We start from the raw sequence: 13,526 nt of genomic DNA on the forward strand, positions 1-13,526 counted from the left end.
CCACTTGAGGTCGCGTGCGTGCAGAGCTGGGGCAGCCAGGCAAAGAGAGGTCGGCACAAAGGACCGGCGTCCCGAGGCAGGCTGAGAAATCAACGGGCACCTGCAGCAGGAGCCTTGGGGAGGGCCGTGCCAACTGGAGAAGTGCCCCAGCCCATCTCGCAGGTGGCGGAAGGCTTCACAGTGCCCACGGAGCACCGTGCAGTTCCAGCAATGCGTCCCCTGGGAGCACCCCCAAGACACACGCCTGACCGCCGAGGTTTCCTAGCAGCCTTCCGGGGGATCCAGGGGTGTACCTTTTGCCAGGTGGCGCAGCAAAATAGCTTATAGCAGGCCTCGGATTGGGGGAGAATTGGAAAGATCTGAAAAGCAACAGGTAAATCTCGCTGTAAGTGCATTTCTCCATCAGTGGGGGAATCCTTGCTTCCACGTAACACCCTCTGCATCCCTTCAGCTCCCCCGAAAGCGTTATTCTTGCAGTGTGGAGGCCGCCCTCCTCTGCCCCCCTCGCTCCTTTCCTGAGATCAGCTCTGGACTGGCTTTGGGGCCATCACGGGACACGGCGTGTGGCTGCCCCACCCTCCTCTCCCGGGGTTGCCGGTGCCATGAAGGGGCTTTGCCCTGATTGCTGGTGACGCTGGCCAAAGCCTCTAATGGGTTTAGGAGCTGCCGAGCGCTCCCTGCCCGGGCGGCAGTCCCGTGCCGAGCCAAGACCGGTGACGGAGGACGCACGAGGGGAGCGTGGCCCTCCTCGCAAGTTTCTCGCTGGTTTCACCCCAGCGCAACCCTACAGGTGCTTTCTCCAGGAGACAGTGATCCCGCAGCACCCACAGGTACCTGCGTTTTTAGAAGCTCGTTGCCATGGATTCAGCGCCTGGTAACAGCCAATGGCTGGATGCAGAGGTTCCCGTGGGCCCTTGCCCTGGGGAACCGGCTCAGCCTTTGAGGGACACAGGGGCTCATGCTGGGGAGGGGCCGGCGGAGGTGTCTCTCCCGGTCCCAAACCGGCGTGTGCACGTGTGTGAGCACACCTGTCGTGTGGACACTGGGGGCCTCCTGCTTGCGGAGTGGCTGTCCGAGCCACCGCGGAGGATGCCGGCGAGCGCAGCGAGTGCGCACGCCCTTCCCCGTGACAAGCGGCACGTTCCAGGCAGGTGTGTCCAAGCGAAGGGGCCCCACGGCCTCCGCTCGCAAGATCCCTTGCAGGAGAAGCTGCTGGCAGGTTTGAATCTCGTGCACAGCTGCCCAGGTTATTCCTCTGGAGCGTTTTAAAAGGGCTCCAGCACAGAATATTCGAGGGAGCCAAAAGGAAGCGCCAGGGAGGACAAGCAGAGCGCCATTCCATTAACTGCCTTCCCATCAGGTCCCTTCGCAGTGCCCGCATTGCAGGTATAGGCTTTAACCTTCATCCTCTACGGAAAACACACCTGTGTGTGTGTGTCTGAGCTGCAAGCAAGGTTTCTCCTCTGCTTCCTTGTGCTGGCGTTGTAAGCTCCTTGGGGCAGGGACCAGTCTGGCTGTTCCCCGTCCCAGAAAGCGCTATGGACAGACAGGGCATGCCTACCTCCTCCAGCTGGAAGGAGAGCTCAAGCCTTCGTAGCCCTCGCATTCAAATTGCAGCCCTGGATCTGCAGGCTCTTGGCCTTCATGCAGAACAGTCTTGGCTTGCAAAGGGACCTGTAATCTGGACACCAGTCCAAAGCATCCAGTCATCACGTGGCCTCTCTTAACTGGACTTAGCTTGAACTTGATGAGTGTTTGCAACGAAGTGGCTGCATTTCTTTTTATTGTAACCGTTCAAATTACAAAAACGCTGCATTCTGTTTCCAGTCCCAACTCCCCCGAAGCCACGAGGGATGTGAAATTGCTCTTTGCTCTGTAAGGAAGTGGGGAGAGTCTCGTTTTAGGGCCACGGGACTTTTAAAGAGGGTGCCTCAGTTTGTGCTGGAATCGTAGCAGCCGGCCTCTTGGCCCACCGTCGGTTCTTCAGTTTAATGGTGCAGGCTGGAAGAGCGTGAGGGCAAGTCGGAGACCGAGCCAGGGCGTCCTTCTGCTGATGAGGCTAAGCCTTGCTCCAGGCAAGGCGCAGCACATCTGCCAGGAAGAGCCTGTGCAGTCTCCACAGGGTTAATAGCAGTGGGGGATCCGAGCACGTGCCGTTTGCCATGGCCCCCTCTCCTTCCCACACACCTCTGCCCCCTCATTCGCACCCAGGCTGTGCGCATCTCTCAGGGTACGGTTACAGGCTGCTGAAGGGGACTTCTTCCACGGAGGACCGTGCGGGATTTCCGCTTTGCAATTTCAAGAACACAGAGTCCCTTCCAAGAACTTGAGAAGCTGCTGTGGTTTAGCGCAGCGGATTTCAACACAGGTCTGTGGACCGGCGCCGGTCCGCGGGAGATTCCTACCGGACGGGGGTGTATGGCGGCTGTATCCCGCTCACCATGGACCAGTGCAGGGACTGGCTGTGCTCCACCACCTCTTCCTCAGTTGGCATCGTGTTCATGGGGGGGGGTGCACTGGGGGGCCGGGGGGCGGGGAGAGACTGCTGGGTAGGAGCTGGCTGGGAGCCACGCCACACCGATTTCGGTATTTTGTTCTTTTGTTGGCATTTGTTGTGGCTTGGTTTTCATTTTTGGGGTATTGTGTGTATAGTGCTTTAGTTCTGCCTCAGTATCCCCAAGGCGGTTTTGCTGTTTTCGCCGGTCCCCGGCTGTGGAAAGGTGGCAAGCCACCGGCTTGGAGGCTTGCGTGTGGGAGCCGGGTTCTAGCTCTTCCTGGGCCATGAAGCTCACGGGGTGACTTTGGGCCAGGCACGGACTCTCAGTCCGACCTGCCTCACGGGGCTGTTGTGAGGATGAAAGGGAGAGGAGGACTGCCATGTAAGATGGGATGTATGTTAAAGATGATAAATTATAACCCCAGGTCGTGGGCCACAGTCTGTGGGTGCTCAGCTGCTCCAGAGGCTGGTCTGGCGAGCTCTGGGGATCAGCCACGTGCAGCGGCAGCGCTGTGCAGGCAGAAGGTGGTGCAGGGGCCGGTCCTTCCGTGAGGTGGGCCGGGCGGAGGCCCAGGCCTGCTCCCGCCAGCGACGAAGCCCCAGGCCCAGATTTCCTCCGGTCCCCGTGGCAGAGCGGTGGGCCACTCTGGTGGCCGGATGTGTTGCCAAACGTGGCAGCGGTGGCATGAGAACCGGCCGCAGGGCAAACCTGTGGAGATGGGAAACAGGCCGGTTCGGCTTGTTTTCAAGGAAAGTGCGCCCGCTCCAGCCTTGAGGCAGCTCAGAGCTGAAACGCAGCAGCAACGCCCACGAGGCTCCTCCGCCACGGACCTTGGTGGCCCCGAAGGAGAGGGGGCACGGCGGGGCCCAGGCCCTCGTGCACAAGCGCGGCCCGTTTCTCCAGCCCACGGGGTTGGGGCCGGGGCCAGGCCTTGTTGGCCAGGTGCCTCGTGGCCCCGCCGGCCGTGGGGAAGGCCTTGGCGCGCCGCCCCACTGTGAAGGGGGCAGGTGAGTGCTGGCACGCATCCCCCTAGCCGTGGGCGGGCACAGGGCTTCGGGAAAAGCGGCTGTCCCTGGGGCCGGCAACCCTGCCTGCGCCCCAGCCCGGCTCGTGGAGGGCCGGCGTCGCCCTAACCCCCGGCTTTCCTTCCTCTGGCCGGCAGCTGCTCTAGGATGGCCTCACGGGAGGCCCCACTCGGCTCGCTGTTGCTGCTGGGGCTCGTGGCACTCCAGGCCCACGCGTGTCCCGCCGCCTGCCGCTGCTACAGCATGACCGTGGAGTGCGGCTCCTTGGGCCTGAAGGAGATCCCGGGGAGCATCCACCCCTCCACCCAGGTAAGCCCTGCGCCCCGTCCGGGCCGGCGCGCCCGTCGGTGCCGAGCCTGCCTGGGCTCCTCTCCAGGCCCCCGCCCTCCGAGGGCGGCTGGGGCGGGCCGGCACCCAGGTGGCTCTGCTGCTCGCCGTGGGGCAGCCACCCTGCTCCCGCCGCACCTTCTGGCTCGCTCTCCCCGCCTGTGATCTGAAGCGTGTGTCGCACGGGTTCTTTTTCACCTCTTTCGGCCGCTCGGATGATTTACGCCGCGCTTTTATTGTCAAGCAATTATCCTTCTCCGTTGCCAAGAACCGTGGGCTAAAGACCACGGAGCAGTGTTTTCTGTCATGAACAAGTCGTGGCGGTTGGTTGTTTGCTGTGCGAAAAGGGAACGGCCGCGCTCTCGGCCCGCTGTGCAAACATCCAATTACTGCCGGCTCCCCTGAGCCGCTGCGAGAGCCGGAGCAGCCGCAGCCCCAGCCCCGTGCGTGCGGCCTGAGGACCGGGCGGCCAGCGGGGGCTCCCCGCCGGGACACCTCTCCGTGCCAGGGGCCGGGAGCGGGAGCAGGAGGGCGCTGTGGTGCGTGCGTCCTGCCCATGGGCTCCCGCAAGCGCACGGAGGCGGCTCGGCCTCAGCCGTTGGCCTCATCCAGCGCGGCCTCTCTGAGCCTGCCTTTGCCCGTGCGGAGGAGCGAGCTGGGGTGGCCCGGGTGGCGGGAGCCGGACGCAGAACGTGGCAAGCCTCAGGGTGCCGGAGGAGGTGGGAGGCAGCAGCCGGGGCCAAAGAAAGTCGGGGCCAGGCCTCTGCTCGCTGGCCTTGGGCTGTCCTACCTCCTCGGAGTGCGACCGGCCGCAGAGGAGAGACCTTGAGGTATTTCTCTGAGCTGCCTGGAAGAAAGGAGAAAACGTGAGAAAGAAATCAAGAAAGAGATCTGCGGGGATGTTGCATTTGCTTTTCGCCCAGAAATAAATCCTAAAAGGCTTGGAGTCTCCTGTGAGGCTCTGAAGCCCATTAAAGGCGCTCTCTCCTGGTGTTCCTGCAAAGGAGAAGGCAAGGAGAAGCGGCCCCGGGACGGGACGGCTCTTCAGAAGCAGGAAGCCACATGCAAACCGCTGTCCCGGTGCCTCTTTTCCCTCCCTCCCTTCAGTGCAAAGGCTTCCCTGCGGTGCTTTCCTGGAAGGCATTGCAAGTTGCTTTCCATAAGCTCCAAATGGCTGAGGGGGTGGAATTTACCTGGCATGGATTTGCTTCGAACTGGGCCATGGTGCTGGGGGAAAAAGATCTTAGACCAATCAAATGGGGGGCTTCGAAAGCGTGGCTTTGTGGGCGGGTGCGGACACACACTCTGGCCGGCCGCCTTGGGCCCCAGCGCCACCCGGAGAGTTTGTCCCGCCAGCCTCACTGCTGTGGCGAGCAGAGTTGCGCTCGGGGGCCCTGACTCTCCCCTCTGCGCTCCTGCAGACCGTTTTCCTGCAGGACAACGGCATCACGCAGATCCACCAGCAAGACCTGGCCTCCCTCTCGGGCCTGCAGTACCTCTACATGCAGAACAACACCATCTCGGCGCTGGAGCCGGGCGCCTTCCGCAACCAGAACCGGCTGCTGGAGCTGGCGCTGAACGGCAACCGCATCCATCTCATCAACAGCAGCATCTTCAAGGGCCTGGAGCACCTGCGCGTCCTCTACCTGGCCGGCAACCAGATCACCCGCCTGCCGGACTTCACCTTCTGCGAGCTGGAGGTAGGTGGCCTTCCGCAGCCCTGGCGTCTGGCTGCCCTCTGCTCCCGGGGCGTCCTCCTCGTGCTCGGCCCGGGCTTGGCAGGCAAGCCGGGCCAGGAGGAAGCCCGCGGGTGTTCCCAGAGGACCGCTTGCACAGCCGGCAACCTCCTTCATGCGTGTGGAAGAGGGGCTCCTGTCGCAGGGGGATACGCAGCCCCGATCCCCAGCAGGTGCCTGCCTGAGCTCATGCACCACGCTGGACTGAGGGCTGGGAGAGCTGGCCAGAGTCCAGGCAGCTGAGCCGGGCCGAGGGACTCCAGCAGTCACCCCCAGACCGGGTTCCTTGCACTTCCCTGCGTGGAGGCGAGGCCAGCGAGGGGCAGAGCAAAGGGCCCCTCTCCGCCTTCCAGAGCTGAGGGTACGGCCATGGCTTATCCAGGGCCGGATCCGGCCAGAGCAGTTGGGTGGCTCAAAGAACAGGCTGTGGTGGGAGGGGGCGGGGAGCCACGGTGCGGGCCCCCCGCTGCCCGCCTCTCTGCTTGCCCCCTTGCAGAGGCTGCAGGAGCTCCACCTGCAGGAGAACAGCATCGAGACGCTGGAGGAGGCGGCGCTGGCCGGGCTCTCCTCGCTGGCGCTGCTGGACCTCAGCAAGAACAGCCTCCGCACCATCGCCCGGGCGGCCCTGCGGCCCCTCATCAGCCTGCAGGTGCTGCGCCTGACAGGTAGGGACGCGCCGACACAGGGCGGGGGCGTGGCATGGCGTAGCAGGGCAGGGCGGCAGGCCGCGATCCGTCGGCCAGGCGGGGATCCTTTCCCTGACTTCCGGCTCTGGGGGCGGCTGAGTTAGTGTGAGGGTTCCTCCTGTGCGCGTTGAGACACGCTCTTGCCAGGCGCTCTGTTCTCTGAAGTACAATGAGTGAGCAGCGTCGCCACAGAATGTGCCTCTGAGCATGCACAGAGGAGCTGTGGAGCCCAGGCTAGCCACTCTTTCCAAGAAGGCCCGTTGTGAGTGCCCCCGGAGGAGCCTGTTGGGGGCGGGGCGGCCCCTTTCCCGGCCTGCGCCCCTCTCACGTGCGAGCCCTTCTTCCCAGGCGCGTCATCAGGGTCCAAGAGGCGTGCCAGGCTCTGCCGGCCCCGGAGCGCCTGTCCCACGCCCCCTCCTGATGGCTGCAGACGCGAGCTATCCTCAGAGTCCCCCCGAAGCCCCCCTGCGTCTCCAAGCCTGGGGGTGCCAGTTCCCAGGGCCCCTCACCTGGCGAGGCCAACCCTGCCCGCCCCGGGAACGGCACCTCTGTCATTCCCCAAAGCTGAAATGCGCACGCTGGAAAAGCAAGTGGACGCCTCCCAACGCGATGCCTGCAGAATTGGCCAGTTTGTCCAAATTGCCCCATTCCACGTGCTTTTCATATTCTGAATTGGGCAAAGGGGCTGATTTTGCGAACACTGTGCTGGGACGGTGTGCTTTCTGCTTTCTACCGAAATTTCCTTAGTGGTTTTTTTTTTTAAATACGCAAGTCACGGCCCCTCTTAGAGATGGAAACCTGCCCTGTGCTGTGGCAACTCTGGCTGCAGCTCGGGGTCAGCAGGCGCCCCTCCAGGGACGGGGAGAGCCATGAAGCCCATCGGATGTGCCTCCCCGAAGGACTTCTCACACCCCCTGCAGAGGCGCGCATGGGAGCACCATTGCTGGCCCACGAGCGCCCCCTGCAGGCCAGGGGAACCTCCTCGCAGGTTGGCGGCCTCCCCGCTCCGCCCCAAGTGAGAGGAGGAGGATGCTGTTGGGCAGGAGGCGCGCCTGGGGGGGCGTGGAGAGGGGCCTCCTGCCAGGTCCCGTCAGCTCGTGGGTGGGCTGCGGGTTCGGCCCCCCAGTGCGCGCGTGGGAACGGGCACCCGCGGCACGGGGCGGAGGGCTGGGCGGAGCGCTGGCCGCTGAGCGCGCCTCTCCTCCTCCGGGCAGAGAACCCCTGGCGGTGCGACTGCGCCCTGCACTGGCTGAGCGCCTGGATCAAGGACGAGGGGCAGCGGCTGCTGAGCCCCCTGGACAGGAAGATCGTGTGCGCCGAGCCCCCGCGCCTGGCCCACCAGAGCCTGGCCGACGTCTCCGGCAACAGCCTGATCTGCATCCCGCCCGTCGTGCAGGTGGAGCCGCTGGAGGCGACGGCCCGGCCGGGCGACGACCTGCGCGTCTCCTGCCAGGCCTCGGGCTACCCGCAGCCCCTGGTGACGTGGCACAAGGTGGCCCACTGGCGGGCCGGGGGGCCCAAGGCGGGCGGGGGCCGCCGGCCGGGGGGCACCTTCGAGCTGAGCGAGCGCAGCGTGGGCGAGCGCTTCGAGCAGTCCGACACGGGCAGCGGGATGCTGTTCCTCAGCAACGTGACGGGCGCCCACGCGGGCAAGTACGAGTGCGAGGCCTCCAACCCCGGCGGGACGGCCCGGGCGCTCTTCCACCTGCTGGTCAACCTCTCGCAGCAGCAGCAGCAGCAGCAGCAGCAGGCGGGCCGGGGCCGCCCGGCCTCCGTGGACGTCAGCCAGGAGCCGCTGTACGACATGGAGAGCATGGACTTCAACGCCCTCAGCGCGGCCACGCAGACGGCCATCGCCGTGGCCATCTCCCTCCTGGCCCTGGTGGCCCTGCTGCTGGTGGCCATGATCTACCGCAGGCACCGCAAGCGGAAAAAGGCCAAGAAGGAGGAGCACATCCTGTACGTCAACGACTACTCCGACGGGCCCACCACCTTCGCCCAGCTGGAGGAGTACCGCGACGAGCGCGGCCACGAGATGTTCGTCATCGACCGCAACAAGCCCCTCTTCGCCACCTACAAGGACCCCCAGGGCCTGGCGGGGGCCTTCCCGGAGCAGCTGCAGGACCAGGCCACCCAGACCCCGGAGGGGGAAGAGGACTGCCCGCCCGAGGCCGGCGAGCTCTTTGCCAGCCCGGGGTTGATGTTCCAGCCGCAGATCGCGTACGAGATCCACTGCTGAATGGCTGGGGGAGCCTGGGGGGCCCCCGGCCCCACCGCAGCAGGCCTGGGGGGCCGGCCCCCTCGTGGGGGCTGCTGCAGCCCCTCGGCCCCGCCCCGCCGTCCCGACCTTTTGGATGGGCCCGCTTTCTCCCTGGTTCAAGGAGACGGGGGAGGAACCCGTGACGCCTCGGTGACAGCCCCACAGGGGAAGGAGGGCTTCTCTCCGAGCCACTCCCGCCCCACTTCTGCCCGCTCGGCACCGCCCCTGCCACGCCATGGGGGGAGCGGCCAGACGCCCTGCGGGTGCTCTCGGCAGAGACCAGGGGGCCATTTGCGGGCGCCACATCGAGCCGGGCTCTAGCAGCAGAGGGCACGAGGGGCTGCCCAGCAACAGCCACCGCTCGGCCCCTGCGGGCTCTGCCCCACGTTAGTTGCATCGTCAGCCGTCTGCCCCACCGCGCCCTGCGGCTGAGGCGTGGGAGCCCAGAGGAAGCCGCTCTGGGCAAGCAGGACGGAGGAGGAGGAGGAGGCCGGGAACGTCTCGCGCTGGGTGACCCCGGCCGGCCCCTTGGCCAGCCGGGGACACGGCAGGCACCCCCGCGTCCTTCCTGCAGGCAAGAGCGCCCGTCTGCTGACGGAGAAACGGACTTCTGCTTTTCGGTTTCGCTCTTCGGGTTTTTTAAGGATAAAAGCACCACACTTGCGCAGAACTGAACCGCATGGGCGCATTTGCGGGTCCTGCCAACACCTCCTCTTCTGGTGCTACACAAAAAGGGGGGCCGGGATGCAACTGCAAAGGCGGGGGGGGGGGGGGGAACCAGGGCGGGAGCAAGTCCTGCTGTTCATGTGAGGGAGCCAGTAAAATGGCGCCGTGACGGGGGCTGCCAGGGCCCCTTTCCTGGAACCTGTGGACACGGATAAGTCAGTGGGCAGCCGTGAAGCGGAGCGAAGCCTAGGAAGTCCCTGCTGGATCGCACCCGGGGCCACCTTGTCCGGCACCACGTGGTGGTACACATGGTGGGGGGCCGGCTGCCACCGATCCCTCCGGCGGGAGGGAATGGGGCCCCCTCCCAGCCACGCTCCTCGGCAGCTGGGGCACGCGGGCAGGCCGCCTCCGGTGGAGGAGGGAGCCCGTGGCCAGCAAGGCTCGTGGCCGCCGAGAGCCGCCTCTGCCAGAGCCATCCAGATCGGCAGCCATCGCCCCTTCCTTCCGGCGGCAGCCAGTTCCCTCCCTGAACTGCGCATCGTGTGAAGGAGCCCCCCTTGGCGGCCCCCCCAGTTGGCTTCACCGGATGCCCCGCTTCAGGTGCTGTGGGAGCAGGAGGAAAAAGCATCCCTCTCCATTTCCTCCCCCCCATGCATTATTTTAAACAAAAGGGGGGGGGTTTCATCCTATGTGTCATGTGGGGAAACGATGGGCCCAAGTTGCGCTGGCCAACAGGAGCCCGTGCGCTCCTCCTCCAGCCCTTTGTCAGATAATGCGCATGGACAGGGAACGTGCCCCGGGAGGGGGGTGTTATTGGGGGGGGGGGAGTCTCTGCAGAGCTGGAGGCTGAAGGATTCTGTACCTCGCCACTTGCAGAGGATCACGGCCAAGGACACTCCCGCCCTTGGCACTGGTGGCTGGAGGGGGGCCAAGGCACAGAAGTGAGCTGGGCCACGTGGAGGCGAAGGGGGACGTGGACCGGGAACGTGGGATCCAGAATGCGTATTTCCTAGAATCGTCCCCGACTTTCCATGCCTGTGCTCAAGCGAAAGAAAAGATCCGAGCATTAAAATCCACTCGCAAAGCACCCACAGCCGCTCCCAGCACCTCCTTGGGCCAGGCGCCTTCGAAGAGTCAAAACAGCCTCTCTGCATCCCTGCCAGAGCGCCCTCGGATGCCCTGAACGGAAGAAGAATGGGTGCCGATGGGATTCGGCTGGCAGGGGTGGGGGGCAGGTTCAAGAGCGCGCCCCTCTGCATGAGGGGCTGCCTCGTCTGTGTCTGTCGGCTCGTCCTTGAGGGTGGGAGCGCTCCGCCTCTGGGGCTTCGTCCGGATCCCCCGTGCCCCCCGGTGGCCCCCGCTTAGCCTGCCCCTGCTTCACCTGCCCCTCCACCCAGCTTCCCACTGCCCTCTTCCCAGCTGCTTCACACAGGCGGCTTGCTCGAGGGCCGCACGAGCTGGGCCTGATGGGAGCTGCAATCCAAAGCATCACAGGGGCACTCGGCTGGGGAGACGTGGGCATGCAAGTACGTAACCTCGGCCCCGCGGCCTTGCCGGGGAGGCAGAGAACGCCCTGCACCAGACACGGCCGCTCCCGGCCCAGGCAGTTCGGGCTTCTCCACGGAGCTTTCCATGCAGAGCCCTGTGGGAAAACCGGCAGGGTCACGGGCCCATTTTATCTCCCCGGGTCTTGTATGTACCAGGAGGAGCCAAGCAGTGTGGGCAGCAAAAGACAAAAATGGCCCGGGTACAGGGTAGAGGCCACTGGGGCTCACATGGCAGGAGCCGATGGCGAATCTAAGAGGAGGCCTTTGGGCCAGGAGGCCACGGGTTGTCCTGCCCAACCTCCTCGAACGCCTGTGGCGACACACAGGAGCAGGGCTCCGGAGGGCGTCCCGGGGAGGGTTGGTGGCCTGCTAGCGCTGCCAGGCCTGCTCTCCTTGCAGCCTCATCCGGTTCCATCCAAACCTTTGGGGCTGATGAGCGCATCTGAAACGTTGGGAGGGTGTCATGGGCTCTCGCAAAACGGCTGCCGTGGGGCATCAGGAGGTGAACTGGCAAGGGGAGAAGGAAAGTAACCACCCCAGAACCCAGCAGTCGAAGCGGAAGCAGGAATCCCGGTTCCAAAACACGAAACCACTCTTGCCGAACGCCGTGGTTTTCTGCTCCAGCGCCTAAAGGACCGGGCTAGAGCAGAAGCCAAGCACTCAAAAAACCAAGCTCAGACAAGTGGCTTCCGTGATGGTACTCAAAAGCGCTGATAATTAGGATCAATTTATTGAGATGTACGCCATTTCTGGAGGAAGGCAGGGAGCGGGGTGCAGCTCTTCCCGCTGGCCACGAGGAGCGGTGTTCACTCCGTGTCGCCCTCGCTCAGCACGCCTGCCTCGATGAGGAAGAGCCTGGTCTTGTACCCGCGGTAGGCCGACTGGATCTTGGTGGCTGCCTCCTGCTGCAGGCGCAGGGCCTTCCGGGCCTTCCAGCCCCGCCAGAAGGACTGGATGATGGTGGCTGCGCGGGCGACGTGCCACACGTGCTTCCGGGTCTTGAACACCCGCCGCTGCCCCTCGCCCATCCGGCGGGCGCAGTAGTTCTCGTACAGCCACTCCGAGGTCTCTCCGGACACCACCACCTGCTTCTGGAGGCTGGTGGACGAGAAGCTCCGGGCCATGTGCCCCTCGCGCGCCGGCCGGGCCGAGGCATGTGGGGGGGCGTGGCGCTGGCTCAGCCCCATGGGTTCCCGGCCCTGTCGCCGGGAGTGCTCGACGGCCGCTGCGTGCCGGGCGTCTGTGGCATGGCTCTGGGGGCCCACCTGGTAGGAGACGCGATGGCCGGATGGGTAGGGCCTGGCGGGGGACTCGCCTCGCTGCCGGGCAGAGGGGTGGCGCGGCGCGCGGGCTTCGCAGTCGCTCTCCTCCGCCTCCGATTCGGAGTGCAGGGGGCCCTTGCCCACGCCCACCAGCACGCGGACGCTGGTGCACCGCCCGCACTGGGGGCACGCCCTCTCCGGCGGGGACTCCTCGGGCTGCTGCTCCTGCGGGGACGGTGGGCGCCGGGGCACCTCCCTCGCCCACTCCTCCGGCTTGCCCACCAGGCACTTCCGCCAGTGCTTCCGGGGGTACGGGCCGACCCAGGCGGCGCTCCCCGGCCCGTAGCTGGGGTAGCCGCGGTACGCCCGGGGGAGCTCGGGGCGGCGGGGCCCTCCCCTCGCAGCCCGCCTCACGCAGTAGCCCCGCCAGTGCGCCTGGATGGTGGTGGCGGCCCGGCTGCACTCGCGGAGGGTGCGCCGCACCACGTACCCGCGGTAGTGGGCCTGGAGGACCACGGTGGCCCTCTCCCTGTCTGCCTGGGAGGGGCCCCAGGACCTCCGCCGGCCCTCGGAGGAGGCGGGCGAGGGCACTCTTCTGCGGCGCCCATACACTTGCCAGGGAGGCACCTGGTCCCGCTGCATGGCCAGGTACTCCCGGGTGATGAAGCGCCGCCAGGCCGCCTGGATGGTGGAGGCCGCGGCGTTCTCGGTGGCGATCTGCCTGCGCACCAGGAAGCCGCGCCACGAGGCCTGGATGGTGGTGGCCGCCTTATCCATGAGCATGTCAAGCTCGTCCACCAGGAAGGAGGAGCGCCGGTGGGAGCGGCTGCTGCTCCGGGCCCGGGCCTGATCCTGCGCCCGAGCCTGGACCCTGGCCAGGTGCGGGTCATAGCGATGCTCCCCATCCTCATCTTCCTCGTCCTCCCCGCTCTGGCCACTGTAGGGGCACCATGGGTGATCCTCATAGGTTTCCATCCTGGAGGGGGAGAATGGCGGGCGTTGGTGGGCTGGCCGAGATCCCCGCGCCTTCTGGGGCTTTGGGAGGGGGCTGATGCAGCCCTCGCTCACAGTGCGCCCATCGTGTCCCCGCGTCCGAGGGCCGAGCCCGTCCTCCTGGCTTCATGAACTCTTTCTCCCCAGGACTGCCGAAACGACGGCTGTTTTCTTTGGTCTCTGGCCCAACGGCCAGCCACGGTTCTCTCCTGCCCTTCCAGCTCCTTTCCTGCCCTTCCAGCTTTACAGGCCTCTGCCGGCTGGCCCTCCCAGAGCACCCTCGCCTCCCCGTCCTCCCCCACCCGTTGCCCTCTGCGGCGGCAGGGCTGCTGGCATCTCTTGCGGAGGCCCGGCCGGCGCTTGCACGGCTGTGGGCGCTATTCCCAGGTGGCTCCTGCCCGAGGTTTCTTAGGTCCTCGTGGAGTTCAGGCACTTCTTTTGCAAAACTCATTTCTAACTGCCCCTGCCCCCAATTCCTTGGGGGCTTCTGCAGCCCCCGGACGCTGCTCTGGGTCTCTCCCACTCA

General features: G+C 65.6%; 1 protein-coding gene across 1 annotated transcript; it reads left to right on the top strand.

Annotated features, from left to right (window-relative positions):
• The first annotated feature begins 858 nt into the window (after positions 1–858).
• Positions 859–8,548, top strand: LRRC24 (leucine rich repeat containing 24). Its single transcript, XM_044453235.1, has 5 exons — positions 859–1,151; positions 3,661–3,832; positions 5,272–5,550; positions 6,083–6,251; positions 7,487–8,548. The coding sequence occupies exons 1-5, from the start codon at positions 859–861 to the stop codon at positions 8,509–8,511; spliced, it is 1,938 nt and encodes a 645-aa protein (XP_044309170.1). The 3' UTR covers positions 8,512–8,548.
• Positions 8,549–13,526: the final 4,978 nt, after the last annotated feature.

Source organism: Varanus komodoensis, unplaced genomic scaffold (assembly GCF_004798865.1).
Source record: "Varanus komodoensis strain SLA01 unplaced genomic scaffold, ASM479886v1 scaffold78, whole genome shotgun sequence".
Lineage (NCBI taxonomy): Eukaryota > Metazoa > Chordata > Lepidosauria > Squamata > Varanidae > Varanus > Varanus komodoensis.